The 26,085-nt window shown below is 43.4% G+C and overlaps 2 protein-coding genes across 3 annotated transcripts; one reads left to right on the top strand and one right to left on the bottom strand.

Annotated features, from left to right (window-relative positions):
• The first annotated feature begins 490 nt into the window (after nucleotides 1-490).
• On the top strand, nucleotides 491-6,084 carry EXOSC3 (exosome component 3). The gene is made up of 4 exons (XM_004423219.3): nucleotides 491-835; nucleotides 1,599-1,748; nucleotides 4,149-4,300; nucleotides 5,637-6,084. Exons 1-4 carry the CDS (start codon nucleotides 506-508, stop codon nucleotides 5,836-5,838), a joined length of 834 nt encoding a protein of 277 aa, XP_004423276.1. The 5' UTR covers nucleotides 491-505; the 3' UTR covers nucleotides 5,839-6,084.
• A 1,556-nt stretch (nucleotides 6,085-7,640) lies between these two features.
• Nucleotides 7,641-25,783, bottom strand: TRMT10B (tRNA methyltransferase 10B). 2 transcript variants are annotated; one of them, XM_004423220.3, is made up of 9 exons: nucleotides 25,722-25,783; nucleotides 18,862-19,069; nucleotides 18,288-18,396; nucleotides 17,544-17,668; nucleotides 15,765-15,917; nucleotides 13,539-13,617; nucleotides 12,818-12,885; nucleotides 8,714-8,837; nucleotides 7,641-8,149 (listed from the first exon to the last, which is right to left on the bottom strand). In XM_004423220.3, exons 2-9 carry the CDS (start codon nucleotides 19,042-19,044, stop codon nucleotides 8,043-8,045), a joined length of 948 nt encoding a protein of 315 aa, XP_004423277.1. In that variant the 5' UTR covers nucleotides 19,045-19,069; nucleotides 25,722-25,783; the 3' UTR covers nucleotides 7,641-8,042. The 2 variants fall into 2 exon arrangements, with proteins under 2 accessions (XP_004423277.1, XP_014637484.1); XM_014781998.2 differs by lacking the exon at nucleotides 15,765-15,917.
• Nucleotides 25,784-26,085: the final 302 nt, after the last annotated feature.

Genomic DNA, 26,085 nt, shown 5'->3' with positions numbered 1-26,085 from the left:
TCGCTGACAGCCTAGCAAGGGAGACAAACGGGGGAAGACTAATGCGTTTTATTTTTTTATTATTCTGTTTTCCACAATGTGAATAGATATCTTCTCTAGCAACAACCAAAAAGGTTTTATTTTGAAGAAGAGAAATACGTTTCCTTGAGGGCGGAGTCGGAAGGAAGGGCCCCCTCCGCTCAGTTCCCAAGGTTCCCACGGACCCACAGATGGAAGCGTCTGGTATCCCACTGTGCGACCGAGCACGGCAAGTGCAGGCTCTGCGATCGACTCCAGCTGCGTGTTTCTCGGAGCGACCCGCGGACAGACTGCAGGACAGGCGGCCGGCTGAGACACAATCATGGCCTCCTTGGGGGGCCCGCCGGCCCGCCGCGGCCAGGCTTCTTAGACGTAGTTGGTTCAAGTCCAACAGACCGCAACTGCCGGAAACGGAAGGGCTGGGGCGGGCTGGCGATTGGACGCGGAGCCGGAAGCGGAAGCCGGAAAGTGTGTGGTGGCGTCCGGTATGGCGGAGGCGGCGGCAGTGGCGGCGGAGTCCCCTGCGGGTGGCCGGGCGCGGGCGGCGCGCGCCGTGCTGGATCAGGTGGTGCTCCCGGGTGAGGAGCTGCTGCTGCCGGAGCAGGAGGACGCGGACGGCCCGGGAAGCGCCGGGGAGCGGCCGCTGCGCCTGAATGCCGGGGCGCGCGCCCGGGTGCGCGTCGTGTGCGGCCCGGGCTTGCGGCGCTGTGGCGACCGCCTGCTGGTCACCAAGTGCGGCCGCCTCCGTCACAAGGAGCCCGGTGGCGGCGGCGGCGGCGGCAGCGGCGTGTACTGGGTGGACTCGCAGCAGAAACGGGTGAGTTGGGGCTCCGGAGGGGTGGTACGGCCGTGCGGGTGGTCTCCCCGCTCTGGGAAGACTTCTCGGAAGAGACAGCGAGGCGGCCCTGGAGCCCACCTCTGTTAAGGCTGGCCTAGAGCCCCGTCGTCTTGTGCCCACCTCTGCATCTCCTGTGGAGGGACCGTGAACAGCGGGAACGTGGCCCGAGAAGGGCAACCCGGAGAGAGAGGAGTTTGGGAATCTTGGCGTATAACGGGATAAGGACTGTGAGACATGGTCATTGTCTGCAAAATCCCACAGGTCGGGGCACCTGGCTTATCTTTTGGGGTCTCGGAGGGCAGAAACAGTCTCACTGAGTGGATGTCACAAGGAGTTAAATTTCTCTTAAAATAAGTGAGAACTTTCATATAGGAAAAATTGTGTAACAATGAAGTGGCCTGCCTTAGTTGTGAGGACGCCTTGTGTCACTGGACTTAATGTGCAAGTGGCGGCTGGGCCCTTCCTGATAAGGTTACTGAAGAGGTATGGGATACGGACCGTTTGAAGCTGTAAAGCTGAGTGCTTATGACGTGATTGTTTTTCTTTTGTTGAAAATGGCATATGATCAAGTTTGTTGTAAGATTTGTATTAATTTATAAACTTGGATTTCAAAATATTTTTGGAATATCTCTAATGACAAACATAATAAAATAATCACTAAGGACTTGCTGAAGACATCTTCCAAGATCTCTTGGAAATGATTGTCATTATGGTTGTTCTCTTGTTCTGTTTTCTTTTGTAGTACGTCCCAGTGAAAGGAGACCATGTGATTGGCATAGTGACAGCTAAATCTGGAGATATATTCAAAGTTGATGTTGGAGGGAGTGAGCCTGCTTCTTTGTCTTACTTGGCATTTGAAGGTGCAACTAAAAGAAACAGACCAAATGTGCAGGTAATGATGGGAGCATTTGGTTTTAAAAGAAAAGCATCCAAATATTCAGAAACACTCAGATATTCAGGAGGCTACCTGAATTGTTTCCTAAGCTTGACCTCTTTTCCCAGTCTTGTCGTATGATCTCTCAGTGTCTGTGTAATCACTCCAGGCTCCAGGAGTTCCTTCCGAGGCTCCAGCTCTGGGACCAGAGCCACATACTTATTTTACATTTGCTTATTTAAATTGGGGGATGTTTCATCTCTACGGAGTTGAAAGGTTATATCTGTTCTTTCCGTCGTTATCTGTTATGTCTGTATCCACGGGACAAAGAAGTAAGCCATAGACTTAGGGAGGAAGGAGGAATAAGTGGTGAGAATTGCCATATCAGCCCACCATCCATCCTGATTGTAGGTCCTGGGTCTGGCACCTCACAACGTCAGTCACATCACTGTTTCCCAGCAATCCCTTCTTGGAGCTGACAGAGGAGCAGTCTTGTTACCTCAAGTTTTCAACTGGGGCTTTTCGTGGAGCATAGCCACACTCTTCCTGTCCACCCAAGCCAGAAACTTGGTGGTTTCTTTGCCCCGTTTCACTCACCTCTCATGTGTCTTTAGTTGCGTAATCTTACTGATCTTTTTTGTTTCTGTTTCTGATTTTCTGCATATCCACCCCTGTATCTCCATTTCACAAGTTCTGGCCTTAGCTACCTCTTGACTGGACTTGGTCAGTGACCTCCTCATTAACATCCCTGCCTGTACACATTTGCCCCTCCAACCAGGCTTTTGAGAGCTGACAGCCTCACACACTCCCCTTCCTCCAAAAAAAACAAAAAGGGTTTCTTCAAAGCCTACATATTTCTTTGGCATTATACTCCAGAAGTCTTCCCTCATCCATAATTTTTTCCTCTATGCAGCCATGCCTGAACCACACCAAACTATTTACCAGCATTACTGAACTCATAACTTCCTGTCCTTGTGCCTTTGCTTATGGTGTTCCCTCTATCTGGACTACTCTGTCCCCTCTCAGCCTGTGGAACACATGCTCGTCTTTTGAGACCCAGGCTAAACACCACCACCTCTGTAAAACCATCCCAAATCCTCGATCACTTTTCTGATAACTTTGCTCCAGCACTTCCTGGATTCAGCCTTGAATGAAGTTTGTTGTTTATATGTACATCCCCACTGCCCTCTGAGACCAAATGCTTCTGAAAGGCAGAGAATGTTTTGTTCCTCTCCAGTTCCTTTAGTCACCAACAAATGGTACATACTTAACAGAACAAGTTCACTCTCCATTTCCTTAGTTTCATCATTTTGAAGTTCAACTCTGAGGTTTTTAAGTAAATCTTGCATGGAGAACCGTCAGTGAATTACCATTGTTCCATTTTTTTTTTTTTTTTTGTGAGGAAGATCAGCCCTGAACTAACATCTGATGCCAATCCTCCTCTTTTTGCTGAGGAAGACTGGCCCTGAGCTAACATCTATGTGCGTCTTCCTCCACTTTATGTGGGACGCCGCCACAGCATGGCCTGATAAGCAGTGCATCGGTGCGTGCTGGGAATCTGAACCGGGGAACCCCGGGCCGCCAGCAGCGAGCGCCCGCACTTAACTGCTTGCGCCACTGGGTGGGCCCCCACCAGTTCCATTTTGCTTCAAATAATTTGCATGCCAGGGGCTTCTTTTATCCATCAATCTTCTGTAATTCCTAGAGCAGTGCTGTCTGAGAGAGGTTTCTGTGATGACGCTAATGTTTTACATCTGCACTGACTAGTATGGTAGCCACTAGCCACACATGGCTGTTGAGCACTTGAAATGTGGCTAATGCAACTGAGGAACTGATATTTTATTTTATTTTATTTTTTTTTTTAAAGATTTTATTTATTCATTTTTCCCCCCAAAGCCCCAGTAGATAGTTGTATGTCATAGGTTCACATCCTTCTAGTTGCTGTACGTGGGACTCGGCCTCCCGTTGGACGGAGAAGTGGTGCCTTGGGGCATGCCCGGGATCCGAACCCGGGCCGCCAGCATCAGAGCGTGATCACTTAACCGCTAAGCCACGGAGCCGGCCCGGAACTGATATTTTAAATATCTAATTTTAATTAATTTAAATATAAGATTAAATAACTACATGTCGGTAATGGCTACCATATTGGACAGTGTAACCCTAGAGGGTGTTCTCTCTCTTTGAGATGGCTCTCAGAGTCTGGGGATTTCCTGCTGGGTAAACAGGGAGAGTACATATGTTAATGTTGCCTTCTTTTAAGACAGCTCCAGAGTGACTGGGAATCCTGGAGTGAGGTCAGGCTTTTAGCCACAGAACTGTAGGTGGCTGGTATTGCTGCGTATGGGAAAGAACCAGTAGCAGCACCTACAGAATGGTTTTGCTGAGAGGAAATGAATTGTTTTTTAATTATCATTGTAGGTTGGAGATCTCATCTATGGCCAATTTGTGGTTGCTAATAAAGATATGGAACCAGAGATGGTCTGTATTGACAGCTGTGGACGAGCCAACGGAATGGGTGTGATTGGACAGGACGGTCTGCTTTTTAAAGTGACTTTAGGCTTAATTAGAAAGTAAGTCTTGATCCCTTCTGGCCTGCCTGTCTTCTTTTGTAATTATACCTTCATGGAAAGCTGACTAACGTTTGGGATTTGGATTCTTTGTAACAATGTCTGAATCACCTCAAAGTTAAAAATCAGTATCCATTTTAGCACAGTTGCAAACTCAGGCATTTAGTCCCATCCTCTCTTAATGTGAATACATCAAATTCAGATGTGTTTGACAGTAGTTTCTGTGTTGATATGAGGTCTCAGCTTCTCTCCCAGAAGGTCTGCTATTCTTTATAGCTGATATACTCAGCCCAATTGTGAAAACTGGCCTTTCCTCCTTCTAAGTCACTTCAATACAGATACAATTTACAATTGTACAAAATCACCCAATTTCTCCAATAATGGGGGCTAAATGCAGGTAGGCTGATGTGATCCTCATCCTCAGGATGCAGACATTCACAGAAGGCGCCTACTAGTCTGTCCTGGCAGATTTACTAGTTCCCCGAGGCTGATTCTCTCTGTTAGGTGTTTAGACCTTTACCTTCCCAAAGCTGTGCCCTATTAAAGGGCTTTACTCCTAGAACCACTGAGGTGCAGAGTTGTCTTGCATGCCTCCCTTTGCTGCTGCTTCTGCAGCTTTGGAGAATTAGTTCAAGACATTAGAGAAGCATGTTATTAACCAAGCAGCACCCTTGTGGTTTGAAAGAGTCAACACTTCTCTCCAGGTACTGAATTTGATACTAGGGAATAAACTTACGTGGTCAGGAAAATAAGTTTATTTTTTTTATTATTATTATTTTTTTAATTTTTTTGCCCCAAAGCCCCAGTAGATAGTTGTATGTCATAGCTGCACATGCTTCTAGTTGCTGTATGTGGGACGCGGCCTCAGCATGGCCGGAGAAGCGGTGCGTCGGTGCGCGCCTGGGATCCAAACCCAGGCCGCCAGTAGTGGAGCGCGTGCACTTAACCACTAAGCCACGGGGCTGGCCCCAGAAAAATAAGTTTAAAGTGTTCTTTGAACACCATTGATAATGAAGCTACGATTCTAAAGTCTAGAATTGAGGCGCTCTAACAACGTAGGGGAAGAACTTTATACAATTTTTTGTAAAGTTTGGTGACACAAGGAGTTTGATTTCTTTGTAGAGGATAGCCCACTGTTGTGACCTCTGGTATACTGCTAGTGTAAAGCTTCTTGGAAGAAAGGGGGCAGCAAATGTTGTCATGTGCCTTGTTCTTGGAATGATGTTGGCGGGGCTTTGAATAACTATAGAGAATTGCCTGGAAAAGGATCTTCTAAGGGAAAGTCAGGTCACACACTACCACTTTATTAAATTTCACTTTCTCTCTTCTTCCTCACCAGGTTGCTAGCTCCCGACTGTGAAATCCTACAGGAAGTGGGAAAACTCTACCCACTGGAGATAGTATTTGGAATGAATGGAAGAATATGGGTTAAGGCAAAAACCATTCAGCAGACCTTAATTTTGGCAAACATTTTAGAAGCTTGTGAACACATGACAGCAGATCAAAGAAAACAAATCTTCTCCAGATTGGCAGAAAGTTGATCTGTGTGGCCTTTCTTATGGGCCAGTTGAGCCAAGAGACTATGGGTTTCCTGGGGAAAATTTTTTTCAGGTGAACTTCTATTAAATCTTCAGAAGGCAAGATATGAATGTACATATTGTCTTATTAGAGTCTTAAAATATTTTTATAAAAATGTTACTGGTTGCCATCCACGTTCTTGTGGGTGAGGTGAATCATAAAATAACGATGTATTTTTTTGTTCTTTACAATAAAGTTTACTAAAAGTATTATGTATTATTTGGTATTAACTCCCTTAGTTTTGCTAGAGGGCAGCTTCTATAATAAACTGAAAGTGAGCATTAAAATAACATTTTCTGATACTAGTAAAACATGTTCACCAAAAGAAAATGTAGACTACATAGAAAGTATAAAGCAGCAAACAAAACCCACCTGTAATCCCATTATTTAGTGGGTATGTAACAGCTAACGATCGTGTGTTTACCACCTATCAAGTATTATTCCAAGTGTGTGTTTGTTTGCATGGATTAACTCATTTATTCTTAGTAACTCTGCAGAAGACACTTAGCCTCCTAGTTGAAGAAACTGAGGCACAGACTTGAACTTGGCCCACCTTCGCAACCACTAGATGTGAATGTGTGTTTTTCAAATTGGCATTACAGGATTATACTTTATATACTACTTACTTTGTAATATACTTTGTCTACTTCAAACAATATTTAATAATATATTTCTTTCATGATTGCTATTAAAAATTCAATAGTTGTATAATAGTTCGTTTTTGTGTTATAGGATATTTGGGATATATCCAGTTTTTTGTTCTATAAATAATACTATGATGAAGAGGTCTGAGTCAAAGTCCAACCAAATCTTATTTTGCTAAGATCATTTCCTAGAAGCAAAACAAAAAACTACCTGCCTAGGTTTTGAAAAAATGGTAGAGGTTTGTGATAGAGTTGGAGAGGAAATTCTTCCATGCTATTTGGTATTTTAAGCAAAGCCTTTAGAGGTGAAAATGAAACCTGGCAGATGATGATCCAGTTCAGTGGTTCTGGGGTCAGAGACCTCCCTGAAAATTTTTTAGTTACAGACCCCTGAAGGCTATCCATAGGAGGTCCCTTTTGGATGACAGATTATAGAACTCATTCAGTATAGTGATAAAGACCAAGTAGCATTATGTATATTCCTAAAGATGAAAATTTCCTGAAGACTAGCCTTTTTTAAGTAACAAAAAGACACTGATACAATTTAGCAAGTGATCATAGCTCCTGAGGGATTAAATTGAGAGAGGGAGGGGACAGAGCAGAGAAGTAATCTTTCGGTTCTTTTGAGATATAGAATACATTTTCTGAATTTGCTAGCAGCTTAGCTATCAAGTTTACCAATCCGAACTGGCCAGAGTAACTGAAGCAACTATATCTAAGTAGGACATGAGAAAAGAGATCACTGAAATGTGTAATGAGGTTATCTAACGTGCCTGGGTCAGATGCAACGTATTTTCTGGCTATTTTCAAGTTAGACTTATCAATATTGTGTTGCTTTCAATTTAACCTGTTAATTACAAATGTATGTGAAGAATCTAGATTGTACAAGGCTCAGAAGGATACAAAGATACTCCCACAAATTGTCCTGTTAGGAGGCTATGGTTAGGAAGAGAAGCCCTCCATGCCCATACTCAGAACAGGGGAGACAGAGCAGGAGCCACAGGTGGGAATGAAGTGCTATGGGGGCTAAAGCAGGGCTAGGTTAGGACAGGCTGATCCTGCAAAGCATGTGTACAGCATTTTACTGAGCTGGGGAAAATCGGAAATGATCTAGAGGAGGCTGGAGAAAGTCATACAACTTTATGATGCCAGTTTAGTGAAAATTAAATTCTTGATATAACAATAATTATTTGAGCTATCTCTAAAGAGTAGGTTTTTCACAAATAGATGTACAAAAGATGAATTAACACATCCAAAGCCATGTAGTTTTAGGGCTAATTTGTTACATGAACTTTTTACTTAGTCAACATGAATCTGGGCACTTCCTGTGAGCCAGGCACTATGGGAGATACGAAAGAGCATAAAATGTGTTTCCTGTTATTAGTAACTTATATCCTAGTGAAGATCCAAGATGTGGAGTAAAGGCACATGTAAGTGTGTGCCATCGCCATCCTCTGCTTTGCTCTTTGGTCAAGGCCCCTCCAGCAACTTTGCCTCCTGCAGCTGCCATCTGAGGCTGCTCATCATTCCACTGCATTCTGAAGAACATAGCCTTTTCTGGAAGAAACTCCTTTCTTCAATGCTTCAGGCCAGTTTTGAGTCTCCAAGTAAGTGGACAGGATATCAAATACTGTTAGAAGGGTTAAAAGAAAACAGTGACCACACAGAGGAAAAAGGTGTTCTGGAACATTTCATTCAACAAACCTACTCTGGACCACATATGGTACTAGATCCTAGGGAAATGGAGGCAAAGACACAGACCCTGCTTGCCCACAAGGACTTCAGCCTACACTGAGAGAGGCCTGTGAATGGACAATCCTGCAACAGAGAGGAACACAGTACAGTGGGAACACAGAGGGGCCCTGATGTGGTCTGGGAAGGGGAGGGGAGCAGCCAAGATGCCTGTGCACTGAATCCTGAAGGACAAACAGGAATTTGCTGGTCAATGATGGGTTGAAGGCAGGGCATTCTAGGCCAAGGGAATAATTTCAACTATCTTTAACATAGTTGGGAACCAGGAATAAAATGAAAAATGCCTCTGAGAGGCCAGAATACATATCACAAAGTGCATGCACTAAAGTCCAAGCACATCAGTCACAGGGGAGACTGCTTCAGGGGCCATTAATACTTAAGAGGCAAAGCAGCAGCAGCACCAGAATTAACACATGTTCAGTGTGGGCCATGTGAGTAGTACCTTGATTGATGGCCAATATCTCTGAATGATAGTTTTTCCCATTCTGGCATCTGACCATGTATTCCTGGATTGGCAAGCGGGCTGTCTTGACGGAGTGTTCTTGGGCCTTTTGAAATGTCACCTTCTGTAAATCACAGATAGATATTCTTCTTATAAAAATAATACACAAGGATATTCTCATTGTAATATGCATAGCAACTGTGAGAATCCCCATTCACTACCACTCCAATTTCCATCTGTAATCATAATTAATGGTAAGTGTATTAAAAACAAGTAGCCTACAGCAAAATGGAAGAAACTGCAGATAATTAAGAGAACTGCAGATAACGAAGAGTATTTACTTGTCCCAGGTAAGAAATAGCTTGTGAAGCAACATCTCACTTTTTTGGGAGTCATTTATCCATTAGCTTCCACTCACTACTACTTACAACCCAGAAGGAAGTAAGTAAAAAGAGGCATATCCGCAGCCACAATCTACATCCAAAAGTCCAAGCAGTCTAATCAGTCGGAGGAGAACACTCCTGGCCCTAACTCAGTAAGACCCAATTCTGGGTATCTGGAGTTTTCAGCTCATAGCCAATTGGTAGCAGCAAATTCGAGATAAGGGGGACAGGATTCAAGCCAGGTACACCACTAGCTACAAGAAAGCATTAAGGTGTGAGAGCACACAGTGCAATGAAAAGGAAGGGCCCTGAAAACTGCAAAAAAGAAGACTCAGAAGTCCAACAATCTGAGGCCTTTTAGGGTCAGAGTACAGTAACTGGTGTTCCTTTTTTGTGTGTATGTGAGAGGAAGATTAGGCCTGAGCTAACATCTGTTGCCAATCCTCCTCTTTTTGCTGAGGAAGATTGGCCCTGGACTAACATCTGTGCCCATCTTCCTCTACTTTATACGGGACGCCGCCACAGCAGGGCCTGACTAGCAGCACATCAGTGCGCGCCCGGGATCCGAACCCACGAATCCTGGGCCGAAGAAGCGGAGGGTGCGCACTTAACCGTTATGCCACCGGGCCGGCCCCACTGGTGTTCTTTTGAAGATGTTCCTGAGTCATGAATTGGTTTAAATTATATTCATTACCTTGTAAAAAGCTCTGGAAAGATCATCTACCGATTTGCAATTTCAGGATTAAAGTTTCTAGATTACTGAGATAATTAACATACTCAGGTTTGGAAGGGGCCTCAATAGTTAACTATTCCACTCCACCACCCATCCAATGTCTGTCTGTCCTCTATGATCTCTCTTTCAAGTGGCCTCTGGCTTTAAATGAACAATCCTTGTGACAGGGAGTTCATGCATCCTGGGGAAACTCATTCCAATTTTGACAGTACCGCTTAATAGGAAATTCTTCTGATATTGAGCCAAATTTTCTGTTTCCCTTGAAACTTCCACTCATTTGTCCTAGTTCTATTCCGCCAGGGGCCACACCAAGTAATTAAATGGCCCTTCCACAAGACAGCCATTCAGATACCTGAAAGCAGTCATCATGTCCGTATGAATCTTCTCATCTCCAGACTGATAGTCTCAGTTCTGTCAACTCTCCTTGACTATGACTGAGTTTTTAGCCCCTTCATCATTCAGGTCGACCTCTTCCAAACTTGTTCTAGCTTGTCAACGTCTTTTCACTTACGGTCCCTTAGTTGACTGTCCACTATGAGTGTGGTCTAACCAGCTGCAACAGTGTGAAGCAGGCCTAGCACCTTCTTTGCTCTGGCACTGGACTACCTGCCTCTCAGACTCACATGAAACAGAATTCTGAGAGAGAACTTCCAGACATGCTTTAAGTGATGTGATTCAGATGGGATAAGGGCACAGCTACTCAAAGGACTTCTTTGAAGGATAACAGTCCTTTGTATACATGAGCTATGATTGTTTTTTTGTTTTGTTTTGCTGAGGAAGATTTCTCTGAGCTAACATCTGTGCCAGTCTTCCTCTATTTCGTATGTGGGTTGCCACCACAGCATGGCTGACGAGTGGTGTAGGTCTGCACCAGGGATCCAAACCTGCAAACCCAGGCTGCTGAAGTGGAGTGCGTGAACTTAACCACTAGGCCACGGGGCCAGCCCCTATGATTGTTTTTTTTAAAAAGTCTTTTCCTTTACAATCACTTTGAACTAGAATACAGAATTCAAAGGTAGGAGGAGACTTGGATGCTCTCCTGGAGGAGCTTACAGTCTAGTTTCTGTTCTCTGAACATTGAAAGATAAAATGACTCCCCCTTGTTCTTAGCATATTTCTGTGAAGAAACCAAACTCTCCAGTAACAATCAAAAAGCTCTATACATCTGACAAATCTTTGTGCCAGTTACTTTTCAGTTTAAATGTTGGTGGAGAAACAAGAGGATAATGTGTTAAAATTGCACATCTATATATCATATGCTGCTCACTGACCCTCTAGACTTTTCTGCCTCAAAAAAGGGCGGTCACTCTGCTGTGGGAGGCTGCATTTCGCCGTTACGTCTTTTTAATCTCTTTTAATCTAAAACAGCCCCCCTGACTATTTTAGTTTTCATTATATTGACTTTTTTGAAACCCCAGTCCAGCTTTCTTGCAGAATGTCTCACATCCTAGATCTGTTTCCTCATGATTAAATTCAGTTTAAACATATTCTAGTAAGAATACTTCACAGGTGAGATTCCATCATATCAGGAGGCACATAATGTCACTACTAGTGATTCTAAGTTTGATCATTTGGTTAAAACAGTGACCTCCAGATCACTTCATCATCATGGTACATTTTTGCCCCTGTAATCGGTGGAGTGATACTTTGAGACCACGTGAACAGTCAGTTCCCCCACAACCATTCGCTCAATCAATTCCCTGAATCAATGATTGCACTGAGAGTGAGAAAATGATGATTTTTCAATTCTATTATGCATTTCTCACTTATTAGCTGGCATTCTTAAAAGCCCTCTCCCTGCCACTGCCCATTTTTTAAATTATCACTATGGAGTAATGGAACCCTGACCTATTTACTTACTTACTTATTTTTGTGAGGAAGATCGGCCCTGAGCTAACATCTGCCAATCCTCCTCTTTTTGCTGAGGAAGACTGGCCCTGGGATAACATCCGTGCCCGTCTTCCTCCACTTTACATGGGACGCCGCCACAGCATGGCTTGACAAGCACTGCGTGGGTGCGTGCCCGGGATCCGAACTGGCGAACCCTGGGCTGCCGCAGCGGAGCGCGTACACTTAACTGCTTGCGCCACCAGGCCGGCCCCAACACTGACCTTTTTAGAATAAATGCAATTCGGTTAAGTTAAATATGTGTTAAATATACAAAATGCAATTCATTTAAGTTTTATCTTCATTAAATATATGAAAAAATATATAAAATACACTCACATATATGAAAAACATTTATATATATAATATACCCACAAACACATACTTGTGTGATCACAGAATATATCAAGAAGGATACTCAGGAAAGCAGTAGTTGCTTCAGGCAGGGAACACTGGGGGACAAGGATGGGAGGGCCACGTATTTCTCAGTGTACTTCTTTTTATACATTTTAACTATTATATCATTATTATCTATGCAATGTTAATTAGTAACTATAAACAAACAAAATTATCTCAACAAATATATGTATAATAGAAACACATTTCAAAACTTCAAGTATTCCAACGAAATTCCAATTCAACAGAGAAACTCTGGACAGCCCTACTGACGTTAAGGTTACGGGACAAGACTTATATCAGCAGGGAAGACGGCCCAAGAAGGAGCAAACTGCTCCCTCACAGAGAACAAACAGCAGTGAGAATGCTGAGTCAATGCTTCCCTGCTCACAAGCAAAATCAGAGTTGTCCACGCAGGACTGCAGAGAGGAGAGAAGGAAGGAAGTCAACAGTGGCTATCTACACAGCTACCAGACACTCCCCATTCCAGCTCCTGCTGGGATGCTGTCAGCTCAGGACTGCTGACACTGTGGCGAGGAGAGAGGGACTTCACAAGTGGGAGGGCCAACCTGGGCAGCACAGGCTCCTTGCTCCTAGTCCCTCTGAGTTGTTAGGTCTTTGGGTAAGATTATGACAGGGAAGCTGCCTCTAAAAGTAAGCACCACTTTTCAAAATACAGTTGTTGGGCCTAAAATGTACACTTACCTTCCGAATGCTTTCGTCCACAAGTCCACCAAGGATGTAAACTTTGTTTAGGTCAACATCTTCAAGAGCTAATGAAAAAATGAAGATCATTTCTGAGATCAAATTTGTTTTATAGTTTCCAAATCCAAAGAAAGTAAAAGGAAAGAATTATTAATGATAAAAGTAGAAATTTAATGAAATATAAAACAAAAAGATACATTTGCTAATTCTCTGAAAAGACCAATTAAATAGACAAACATTTGGCATATCTAATCAAGAAAAACAGGTAATAGACTCAAATCAACATTAGAATTCAGAAAGGAGACAAAATTAAAATTACAGAGGAATGTGAAATAATTAGAAGAGAATACTAAGATCAACAATACCAATAAATTTGAAAATTACACAAAATAGATGATTTTCTGGAAAAAAAATATGTATCTAACATTGACCCAAGAAGGGTCAATGGGGGGAGCTGAACAGGGAAACTGGGAAGGATTGCAAGGTAGCTCACAAGGTCCAGCTGAGGACAAAGACCCTAAATCTGTGCAGCTGAGTGCACGTGGCAAGACATTCGCGAAACATCCAGTGAGGCATCTGTCCATAAGAGGTATGCAATTAATGGTCACTGCTTTATTTTTGGATATGCCTTGGGTGGCTTTAACAAATTTTGACTCAGGGAAAAATGAAACAAAGGGCCAAGAACAATGTGCTACATGAATCCCAGTAGTCAAGTACATACCATGTTCTGAGTCAGGAGTCAGGTACACAAGGGTTTCCACAGGAAATAAAGTAAAGCAGTCTTCTTCTGTCATGTCTAGCTGAAAAATGCAAATAATCCAGCGTAGTGTGAACTAGGTTAAGACACAGCACACAGTGCATGAACTAGTTACTGGGCATCTAGTTTCTATCTGGCATGGCACTGGGTGCATCAAGGGGACACGTGTCTGACAACCTGTTCTCAGAAAGTGGTCAGCTGGGGAGGGGAAGTAGAAAGGCACAGACATTCAACCCTACATAGTGTGACAGAAAACAATATGCAGGGGCCGGCCCCATGGCTTAGCGGTTAAGTGCGTGTGCTCCGCTACTGGCGGTCCGGGTTCGGATCCCAGGCGCACACCGACGCACCGCTTCTCCGGCCATGCTGAGGCCGCGTCCCACGTACAGCAACTAGAAGGATGTGCAGCCATGACACACAACTAATTCCTGGGGCTTTGGGGGGAAAAAAATAAATAAATAAATAAATAAATATTAAAAAAAAAAAAAAAAGAAAACCATATGCAGAAAACAATATGCAGCCCTAACAGACACACAGGGAGCATGCCCCGGGACTACAGATGAGGGAGTGACACCACCAGGGACGCTAAAAGAATGCTGGAACTGGATTTCTGAAAAGATGAGAGATTGACACGTACAAAAGGAAGCAGCATTCAAAGTGGAGGGAATCACCTAAGAAAAGCACGAGGACAGGAAAGCAAGGGGACCACATGGCCCTGAGAGCAGGTCTGTTTGGCTCATGTACAGGAATCACAAAGTACGCAGAGTACAGCTGGAAATGGCCGCACCACAGGAAGGGCTGTTCAGACAGTAAGAGCAGCCACGACTAACTGCACAGGGCGCTGGGCACACTCAGTGCCTCGTGGACCTCCCCAGGAGGGCCACACCACCCAGTCTCAGCTACATAATGCCACACCACCCAGTCTCAGCTACATAATGCCACACCACCCAGTCTCAGCTACATAATGCCACACCACCCAGTCTCAGCTACATAATGCCACACCACCCAGTCTCAGCTACATAATGCCACACCACCCAGTCTCAGCTACATAATGCCACACCACCCAGTCTCAGCTACATAATGCCACACCACCCAGTCTCAGCTACATAATGCCACACCACCCAGTCTCAGCTACATAATGCCAACACCACCCAGTCTCAGCTACATAATGCCACACCACCCAGTCTCAGCTACATAATGCCACACCACCCAGTCTCAGCTACATAATGCCACACCACCCAGTCTCAGCTACATAATGCCAACACCACCCAGTCTCAGCTACATAATGCCACACCACCCAGTCTCAGCTACATAATGCCACACCACCCAGTCTCAGCTACATAATGCCACACCACCCAGTCTCAGCTACATAATGCCACACCACCCAGTCTCAGCTACATAATGCCACACCACCCAGTCTCAGCTACATAATGCCACACCACCCAGTCTCAGCTACATAATGCCACACCACCCAGTCTCAGCTACATAATGCCACACCACCCAGTCTCAGCTACATAATGCCAACACCACCCAGTCTCAGCTACATAATGCCACACCACCCAGTCTCAGCTACATAATGCCACACCACCCAGTCTCAGCTACATAATGCCAACACCACCCAGTCTCAGCTACATAATGCCACACCACCCAGTCTCAGCTACATAATGCCAACACACAAGGGCGTTTTTAGTGGCATTTCTTAGGAACTGATCTGGATTCTCCCCTGCATGTCAATTACTACATTTATGAGATCCTAGGGAATGAGTTGAAAAGTTATTTAGTACTCCCTAAAACTCATCTAAATCTACATCTCTTCCACAGTATTCTTTCTCTTTCCCCAAAACTCCTATTTCCTAATTCTGCACTACTGAGAACAAGAAAGGCGTCATGGCATTTCCCCAAAACATTCCTGGAGTATTCAGCCTAGCTTATAATACACAGAGCACAAAATAAAAGTCTAGATATTGGTACTATTTGTTTGACAATGCAGTGGAAAGATGAAAATTTAAAAATGTAAGAACTGATGAGAGGTTCTAAATTTTTTTAGACTGCAACAGTAAAAACATATAATTCATATATGTATATATATTTTTTACATCAAAACATCAAAAAATTTTAAAAGGTAATTTACTATTACCCACAACCTACTTTTCAGATCACAATTCAAATAATAGGCAAAATGAGGCTTACCAGGTAACTAGAAAACCCATCATTCATTCTCAGACACTCTTCATACAGGGGACTGTCTGTTGTGAATCCGGTGAGGCAGATCCAAAACGGCCTGGCAGCTTTTTTATTTGAACCATACAACCTTCGAATCTGTCCAGCCAGTCTACTTAATTCCTTCAAAGAATTAAGGACAACTTAGGGTGGAAACACGCCCACTCTTTCTAAATTCATTACCAACAAATGATTACTCAGTGAGTTAACTGAATGCTCCCCTGGGAAATCTCATGAACTAGCACGGCCCCTTTTACTCCAGGAGGAGTACATGCACATGTGTGTGCGTGTTACACCCCACGGCATCACACCTTATAGATGAAAGTTAAGGTAATGATAGTAGCCCAGAATAGTAAGTTAAGAGAAAACTGAGAACTCTCCCTCTTTCTGGACCTGCTGTTATATATCTAATATGATACATGAAATTGTTCTTTTAGCTTTTATCTAAAATCTTACATGTGATGTCTACTACTTATTAAAAAGAGGTTAGATTACCATACAGACATTTTTATACTCCATCAGATAAACTCTGTACCTTCTCCCTAACTCCAGGCGATGTAATAGGATGGGAGGTTTTAACTTTCATCCTGACTCAAAGACATCACCGTTACAGAAAGGTAGTTTCACAATCTGGCCTGATTTGGTTCAGTAGAGAAAAAAAGGCTTTGGGTTTGATTTAATCTGATATCTCAATTAACATAAACAGTAGAAAATTCTTGGTTGGCCTTTCCAGAGGGCTATAATTAGAGGTTCCATGTAAACACCCCAGATCTTCAGTTTTTCTAATTTCTCTGAAAAACATGCAAACACCAGGACACACAACAGGGATGTTGGAAAACAGAAAGATCTGTTTCGTGGTGTAAGCCCTAAAATAAAGGCCCAATACTGGGTGCTGCCCTGACATCTGGTGAAATCGGGAGGGCCATGAGTGGCTAAACTGCAAGTTCCTCTCCCAACCCTGTTCCTGCAGGTAAGGTCCCCTAGCTAAACAGTCCTTTTTATCAAAGGGACCAGGCATAGTTCCTGCTTATCCCTGAGTAGTGGGTTTCAATTCCCTGCCAGTCCATAGAAGTATTCCAGCAAACCAATCACATCTTCCTGCAGGAACCAGGGGGCACCCCACCCTCTTGATACTATAAAGCCTGCCTCCCACAGCCCCTGGGTATTCATTCTGTTCTTGAATGCAACACCATGGGGCCCCTCACGGCATGTCATCCTCCTTGCCAGGCTGAGTGTATGTGTGACTAATAAACTGCTATCATTCTTATCTGCTCAGTGTCAAGTGTCATGTGTTCAGCCATCCCCAGACCCTAGAGTAGAAATCCCTCCTTCACCAATAGGGTGGATGAGAAACGATTAACACACACAATGCAGGAAGACCTCCCACCAGGTAACTGCCCCACAACATGCAACCAGGCAAATATTCCTCTCCCCAGCAGAAGGCCAAAGATTTTGTCTGTGGAGAATTAAACATAAAAGGCTCCATATAGACTGGGGAAACCATGAACACAGAGGCAAACATATTGGGCTCAAAAGATAAGGCAAACTAAACCAGAGGATGTCTATTCTCTTTCCAATGCTTTACAACAGACATCTTGGAATTTAGTAGCCATGGGTAGAAAATTAAACACTTTTGCTGGTTTACTAGGGAATCACAGAAGCAGGAGCTGGCCTTGCTCTTTGTGAAAGCTGCTCCCTTCTGGACTTTGCTCATGTGAGCAGGAATATGGAGCTTAGAGGATGTTCTACCTTCTTAGACATGTGGTGGGTCATACTCAAATCGATACAGAGTCTTGGTCCTGAGTGTTTGGCTTCCAAAAGTCTCTCCTTGGTTAAGGATCTCAGAAAACGTTTGCTGTGCTGGGGGCAGATGCCTAGAGTAGAAATATCAGAAAGAAATAAAAGTGTGACAACAGAGGAATAGTATTCAGTAAGAAACAAATCTCCCTAGCCAGGTGAGTACTTTGTGCATATGAAGAGAAACTTGAAACTTGTGCCAGGGATTCATTCATTAGGTGGTTTAGGTACAGCAGAGTGGTGAGGAATGTGAGCACACTGCTGGGTCTAAATCAGAGTTCAGTTACTTCATTTATTACCTGAATGATCTTGGGCATGGTATTTAATTTCTCTGAGCCTCAGTCTCTTCACCTACAGAACAGGGATAATAAAAGTACCTACCCCTTAGGGTAATCCATGTAAAATTCTTAGCACTGAACCTAGCACATAGCACTGAATAAATGTTAGCTATTGTTAGTACCATTCCTTCTGCTTCTGAGCTCATAAACACATATGTGCAACAGACAGCTTATATTTGAAAAGCAGCCTTAAATCTTGCTTTCTTTGAAACTTCGATTCCCAACAAAATAGGACAAGTCCTATCTCCCAGATGTTTCTATTTACTTAAAAACAATATTCCCACTCTTCTAGGAACATGCAGACACCACTTTGCTAAGAAATAAACATGATTACAGCAGCAATCTGATTTATTGTTACCTGAATTTTCTACACGATTGGCTTTTCTTCTTTCTTTTTCTTGCTTTCTTTTGCTCTTCTTTGCTGCAACTATCTTTTCCCAGTGTCTCTGTTTTCTTTGGACATTTTTCTTATGTTATCCAGAAAACAAAATTGTTTGAGAACTTCATAAGCACCAAAAAGGAAAATGAATATTAGAAATAGTTACTTTATTATTTTTTAAATTTAGACATAAAGTTAGGAGAAAAAGGATATTAGTCTTAAAAACAAAAATAGACTAGCCTGTGTTTAGAGAAAGCAAAGCCCCAGAAAAGAGATGTGACATGCCCAAGGTCACAGTAAATTTATTAGAGACAGCGCCTAAAGCAGGGTTTAGATTTCCTTCTTAACTGTACCAAAAATTCTTGAACTTTATTTACTTTTCCTATGACTCAAATGGAACTGAAACTTTAAACCAGTTAGCAGAAAATTTATCCCTTAGAATACACCAAACTCATTCCCAGTCTTTTTGTTACCAGTATCCACCCTTAGAACAGGGGTCTCTAGGACATTCCATCATCTCAAAGCCCATGGCCAGGCAGCTCGCTGCACTCACCGAGCACAACACTGCCCTGCCTGTGGGCAGGGTCTCTCCCTCCTGATGCTCACATTCCACATCAATCTGGAGAAGCTGGAAGCTTTCAGAGATGCCATCCTCGCCTGTGTCTTCCAGGGTGACTTCTTGCTCCTGCAGCACGCATGACTCTGTTTTCTGAGTCCCTTCCAATTTCCAGTCCATGCGTTTAGTCCTCTGTCCTTTCCACCTTGATTAGAAAAAGGCACAATTTGGGCCGGCTCCGTGGCTTAGCGGTTAAGTGCGCGCGCTCTGATGCTGGCGGCCCGGGTTCGGATCCGGATCCCGGGAGCGCCCCGAGGCACCACTTCTCCGTGCAACGCGAGGCCGAGTCCCACGTACAGCAACTAGAAGGATGTGAACCTATGACATACAACTATCTACTGGGGCTTTGGGGGGAAAAAACTGAATAAATAAAATCTTTAAAAAAAAAAAAGAAAAAGGCACAATTATTTGAGACATTATTTCACTTACAGAGGTATTTCCCTACGTTCAGATGACAAATAGTGTTACTGTGTTACTGAAGGAGTAGAAGTGTATAAAATACTAATACAGATTTATTGAACTAAGACAAGCAGGTGAGTCTTGCAGAGAAATGAGTTAGCACAGAAACGTTTCAGTAGCAAGGAAGCCAAATCCACTTCTTAGAAGACAAGCACAACTCCGGACACCTCCAAGCAACCAATGATTTTTCACTGCTGCAGTGACACAGGTCACCAGGTCATTGACTGTGTTCTTTGAAAAGCATGTATGGGGCCGGCCCCGTGGCTTAGCGGTTAAGTGCACGCGCTCCGCTGCTGGCGGCCCGGGTTCGGATCCTGGGTGCGCACCGACACACCGCTTCTCCGGCCATGCTGAGGCCGCGTCCCACATACAGCAACTAGAAGGATGTGCAACTACGACATACAACCATCTACTGGGGCATTGGGGGGAAAATAAATAAAAAGAAATAAAATCTTAAAAAAAAAAAGAAAAGCATGTATGAGTCAAGGGTGGGACAGAGATGGCAAAAGTCACCTCCCCCATTACGTTTCAATTTTTTTCAAAATCATTCCTTTAGCAAATATTTATTAAGCACCTACTATATGCAAAGTCCTGTACTAGAAACGTCTTGGGAGGATCAAGAGCTAGCCAAAAAATGTGCTAGAGTGTCATGAAACCAACCAAGAATTCTTCTCAGTGAGTCCACTGTGCTACCATCTTAAGAAAAGTGTATCTTTGAAAAAGTAAATCTAGGTAATATGATCGATGCATATGGTAAAAAGACCTATTTATAACAAAAAGTAATGATTCTCATTCTGACCCCTTCCAGCTCTAGTGGCAACCCTTGTCAACCAGGTGATTTGATCTGGTAATTAACTCCTTAACCTGAAATCAGATGCTTGCACCATTACTTTTTGATTCAACTCCCTATGAAACACTAGAATTCAAATCACTTAAATTAACCCCTCTTGCTTTTTATTCTTCTGTTACTTTAACCTTTAACTTTTTCTTTTTTTATAGCAAACATTCTATTTTTTTTTGTGAGGAAGATCAGCCCTGAGCTAACATCCATATTAATCCTCCTCCTTTTGCTGAGGAAGACCGGCTCTGAGCTAACATCTATTGCCAATCCTCCTCGTTTTTTTTCCCCATTTCCAGATAGTTGTATGTCATAGTTGCACATCCTTCTAGTTGCTGTATGTGGGACGCGGCCTCAGCATGGCCGGAGAAGCAGTGTGTCGGTGCGCGCCCAGGATCCGAACCCGGGCCGCCAGTAGCGGAGCATGCGCACTTAACCTCTAAGCCACGGGGCCGGCCCTACTTTTTTCGTGAGATATAATTTACATACAGTGAAATGCAAAGATTTTAAGGATATAGCTCAATAATAAGTTTGTGTGTGTGTGTGTGGTAAAATATGCCAACCAGCTCCATGAGTTTTTGACAAATGCACAGGGCCTGTGTTACCCACGCCCCCATCAAGATATAGAACAGTGCCATTGCTCCAGAAAGTTCCCCTCCTTCTGCACTTTCCAAGTCAATCTGCATCTCATTCCCACTGCCTGCCAAAAGCAACCATTGCTCTTTTTTCCATAACCATAGATTAGTTGTGCCTATTATAAAACGTCATATAAATGGATTTAAACCATGTACTCTTTTGAACTTGACATTTTCCCCCTCAACATGTTTTTGAAATTCACACGTTGCTTCATGTATCAGTAGTTTGTTCCTTTTTATTCCTGAGCAGTATTCCATTGTATGAATATACCACAATTTGTTTATTCTCCTTTTGATAGACATTTGAGATTTTTTCCAGTTTGGGGTTACTATGAATAAAGCTACTATGAACATTTTAATACAAGTGTTTTTGTGGACATAAGTTTTCATATGTGTTGGCTAAGTACCTAACTGGAATTTCTGGGTCATGGGTGTCGATTTAACTCATAAGAAACTACCATCAGTTTCCCAAAGTAACTGTACATTTTACACTGCTGTCAGCAACATATACAAGTTCCAGATACTCCACAGCATCACCCACATTTGCTGTTGTCAGAATTCTTAATCTTAGCCGTTCTCGCGTAGTGGAACCTCGTTGTGTTTTAATTTGCATTTCTTTGATTATTAATGATATTGAGCACTTTTTCACGCAATTTATTGAACATTCATAATATACCTTTGTGAGACATCTGTTCAAGTCTTTTGCTCATTTTTTTTTTTTTTTGAGGAAGATTGGCCCTGGGCTAATAACTGTTGCCAATATTCTCCTTTTTCTTTTCTCCCTAAAGCCCCAGTACATAGTTGTGTACCACAGTTGTAGAGTTATGGCTCTGCTACGTGGGACGCCGCCTCAGCATGGCTTGATGAGTGGTGAGTACATCCGCGCCCAGGATCCGAACCGGTGAACCCCGGTCACTGAAGAAGAACATGCAAACTTAACCGCTACGCCACTGGGCCAGCCCTTTTTGCTCATTTTTAAATTATCTTTTTATTAATGAGCTGTGGAAGTTTATATATTCTGGATACAAGTCCTTTTTCAGACATGTGTATTGAAAATATTTTCTCCCAGTCTGTGATTTGCCTATTCATTTTCTTAACACTGTTTTTTGTTGAGCAAAATTTTAAATTTGGATCAAGTCTAATTTATCAATTTTTTTCTTTTACAGTTAATGCTTTCTGTGTCCTCTAAGAAATCTTCGCCTACCCTAGAATCACAAAGATATTCTATGTTTCTATCTAGAAGCTTTATAATTTTACCTTTTACATTTAGGTCTTCAATCCACCTCAAATTCATTTCTTTCAAGCACAACAGTCTTGTCCTGACTATTTTCCAATGCCTGAAAAGTTTCTTCATATATTTTGTCCAGTTTTATAGTTTTTTTTATTACAGGAAGGTAAGTCCAATACCCATTCCTCTCACGACAATTACCAGAAGTCATCTTTACTATCTTTAAAACTATTTTTAAACTTCTACTTCTCATTCAACAACCTTCCATAGTATTCTTCGACTCCTCAATATGTTAGGCTGTGAACATAAATACCCTTGTCTTTCCCTCTCTCTCTCTCCCTCCTTTAATTTTCCAACTTTGGTAAGCTGAGGCTTTAATTTTATGCGGTCGAGGCAGGTTTTACATTATGTTGTATCATCAAAATTAAGCCTTCTGTGCTTTGTCTATCCCCTTGGTTGTTTCTAAAATTTGTAAACAAATAAACTGCATTTATATTATTATAACTTTATAAATATTATCCACTGCAGAGACGGGTTGTGTCCAAGAGTTATATTTTGTTCTTCAGTGTTTTGACTCCTGTCCCTGGTTCCTAGAGAACATTTCTAGTGTTGAGTTCATATTGCTTTTTTCTTGTACTCCATCAAACACTGAAAATCAGGCCAAATTTTAGTTCTGTTTTTAGTTTAGACATACTTACTAGGCTGTCACAGTGGAAAACAGCAGTCTTAGGATTTAGCCATGCCTCCCAGCTTGCTACCTGTGAGTAGTGGGACACAAGCCAAAGCACTTAACTCTTTGTCACGGATTCCCTCCATGAGATAGGAGAACACTACCTCTCAGGACCGTGGCAAGAACTAGACAAACGGGGCCGGCCCCGTGGCTTAGTGGTTAAGTGCGCACGCTCCGCTGCTGGCGGCCCGGGTTCGGATCCCGGGTGCACACCAACGCACTGCTTGTCCAGCCATGCTGAGGCCGCGTCCCACATACAGCAACTAGAAGGATGTGCAACTATGACATACAACTATCTATTGGGGCTTTGGGGGGAAAAAAATAAAATAAATTAAAAAAAAAAAATTAAAAAAAAAAAAAAGAACTAGACACATGTCATTGATCTGATGCACAACAAGCACTCATGAAATACTGGCTTTTGTTACCATTGTTCAAATTCCTCCACTGTTGTTCTTTCAGTTTTTCTTTCAGTTTTTCTAAAAAGGTAAGTCTTCCAAGCAGTTTTGGGTATTGGTCACACACCATGTGAACAACATCTGACCACCAGATACATTCCAGAAGATGGCCAAGTAAATTACATTCTAGATTTTCAAAATTATAGATTTGAAATTTGTGTTCATTTTCCTGCCTAGGCTAAGGTTTACTTTTGCTTAGAAATCCTTTCTTTAATAATCAGTACAAATTTTAATATATTTATTTATACCACTGACTGTGTCACTATGAGTTTATGGCATATATAAAATGTAATAGTGTATATAATGTTTCTAGAGAAATGAGGAAAATACCAAGTTATTCTTAAACATTTCAGAAGCACTGCACTGTTCATATACGAGCAGTGATGTTGATTGTATCTTTTTTAATAAAAGACATCCAGACCTCTGTTATGATCATTCCTTTAGAAGACTGAACAAACTTTGTTACGCCAATCATCAAAGCCATCTGTATTTTTCTGGATTTAGGCGTTCAAAAAAGAACGAAAGAAAACTTTAAGATAAACTGGTCCAATACCCACAACCTCATTTTATTAGTGTGTGAGAAAACAAACACCAGTTTGTTAAATGAATACTCGTTTGTTAATGGCCATGTGACCTCTTCCTCCTCTGAGCTCCACAGCATTTTGTATTACCTGTGTTTGCCCATTCATTCAGTCAATAAATATTCAATGAGCTCCTCCTCTGTGCCAGGCCCTTTTGGGGAATGACTGGGAGGCAATGAATGTAGATGTCTCATTGGAGAAGTCTGGCTGAGAAGGAGAAATGAGAGCTAGTGCTGGAGTAGCTGGAGGGGCTGCAGAGGTTTCCACTGTTGTTTAAAAAATTGGAAGGTCTATGCTCATCTTTTCTCTCCCATCAAACTGAATTCCTCTGCAGGAGGGACTGTGTACCTACCTTTACCTAAATACTGAACAGCTCACAGTACAGAACCTTGCAACCAGCAATGTTCGAATAAACGTTTGTTGTACTGAACTGAATTTTACCACCACTGCCCCCATTCCTTTCCTTCCTATTCCCCTACTTGTATCTCAGACCTCTCTGAATTTCTACATTTTTCAGACCAAGAACTCCAGATACAGTGATCTAGAAAATCAAATGCAGGTAACTCCAATCACTTCCAGAAGAGTCTGTAATACAGCAGACCGGGCACGCAGGAGCACAGGCCCCACATCTTTTTCATCTCTGTATCTTCAGTGGCCAGCAAAAGGCCTGGCCCAGGATGGAAGCTCAGTATGCAATAGAAGCTTGCCACCTAGTGACCCTTGGAAGGCAAAGATAAAGCTGGGGCACCACAGAAGCACAGATCCATTCAATCCGCGTGAAACATTATCTGTGCTCAGATCTAGCATTTCATTTCTTCATTAAAAAATGTTTTCTGAGCCTCCATTGCAGGTCCAGTGCTGGGAACTAGAGTTATTCAATTAATTAATCATTTACCAAATAGTTACTAAGCACCTGACATAATAGTACATGCTGAGGATTTGAGGATGATGTTCATTCTGCCTTCATGGGGCTCCAATTCTCTGACTCGACCTTGCATGACAGCTGGGCTGCCTGTTTCCCCACTTGATTATAAACTCTTTTAGGGAAGAGAGAATGAAGACTTCATGTGCACATCCCCAGTACTGAGCCTCGCAGAATAAGAGCATCCTGTTTGATAATCATGTCACTCTTCTGCTCAGAACCATGCAGAATTCTCCATTTCACTTACAGAAAACAGCCAAAATCCTCACAATGGCCTATACTGATCATTAAGGTCTACCTCTCTCATCTATTGTCCTCTGCACTGTCTGGTCTACTTGCTGTTCCTGAAACGCACCAAGGACATTCCCACCTCAGGGCCTTTGTACTTGCTGTTCTCTCTACCTCCAATACTTTTCCCCTAGATAATTAATTACATGATTACCTTCCTCACTTCACTCAGATCCAACATGCCACATCTTATTTTCTGTCGGAACTTCCCCATTCCTATAATGTAAGCAAGTGTTCTGCTTGCTTTGTCCACCACTATATCCTCTACGCCTAGAAGAGGGCTCGGTACATAAGACACGCTCGATAAACACCTATTGAATTAATAAATCCTGCCCCCCCACCCCATCTCTGAGTTGAAGAGGCCTCAGACCTTTTCAACCCAAGTCCCTCCGGCTGAGCCTATCAGTGACGGACCAGCCTCTAGTGTCAGTCCGCCGAGGCTGGCTCCGCCCCTCCGGCCCCGTCAGCACTGGAACACCTAGAGCCCGGGCCCGCAGTACCCCGCCCCGCCCACAGGCCGAGACGCGAGGGGAGGCACGAAGGGAAAGCCCCACGAAGGTGTAGGACACCAGGCCACCGGACTATTAGACGCTGCTTCCCCAGCGTCCTCCCCGCGCGCGACCGAGCCGGCAGGCCCGCATCGGACCCCCCCAGCCCCTACCTGGTGCCGTCACCTCACGCAGCGGTGGCGGCAGCTGCAGCAGCGGCGCACATCAGGCCCCGCCTCCAGACTCATTTCCGGTTCCTGCTCCTCTCCGCATGGCATTCTGGGAATTGTAGTTTTCGGCCTGGCCGCTGGGTGTGCAGGTGCCAGAGCCGGGCTTCAGCGTCCACGCCCCACCCTGCGACTAGGGAGCCGCGTCCCGCTGGAAGTGTTGCCGCGCCTCTCTGAGCCTCACTTTCCCTGTCTGTTAGATGGGGTTTACAATCCCAGCCGCTTGCCGACCTCACAGGGCTGCTGCAGGTGACCAGGCGCTCTGATAGCTGTCAAGGGCTGAACATTGCCAAAGTAGCTTGACGCCAGA

Source organism: Ceratotherium simum, chromosome 29 (assembly GCF_057802395.1).
Source record: "Ceratotherium simum simum isolate JZ-2026a chromosome 29, ASM5780239v1, whole genome shotgun sequence".
Lineage (NCBI taxonomy): Eukaryota > Metazoa > Chordata > Mammalia > Perissodactyla > Rhinocerotidae > Ceratotherium > Ceratotherium simum.
This window is presented reverse-complemented; position numbering and strand designations above follow the sequence as displayed.

Excerpts from the sequence above, each read along its gene's own strand:
- TRMT10B (XM_004423220.3), bottom strand. The coding sequence starts at position 19,044 with ATGGACTGGAAATTGGAAGGGACTCAGAAAACAGAGTCATGCGTGCTG. Across the intron at positions 12,886-13,538 it reads GACTCCTGACTCAGAACATG|CTCTTGAAGATGTTGACCTA; the intron begins GTATGTACTTGA and ends TTTTTTCATTAG. Across the intron at positions 8,150-8,713 it reads GATATTGGCCATCAATCAAG|TATTTGATATCCTGTCCACT; the intron begins GTACTACTCACA and ends CCCTTCTAACAG.
- EXOSC3 (XM_004423219.3), top strand. The coding sequence starts at position 506 with ATGGCGGAGGCGGCGGCAGTGGCGGCGGAGTCCCCTGCGGGTGGCCGG. Across the intron at positions 836-1,598 it reads TGGACTCGCAGCAGAAACGG|TACGTCCCAGTGAAAGGAGA; the intron begins GTGAGTTGGGGC and ends TTTCTTTTGTAG. Across the intron at positions 4,301-5,636 it reads ACTTTAGGCTTAATTAGAAA|GTTGCTAGCTCCCGACTGTG; the intron begins GTAAGTCTTGAT and ends CTTCCTCACCAG.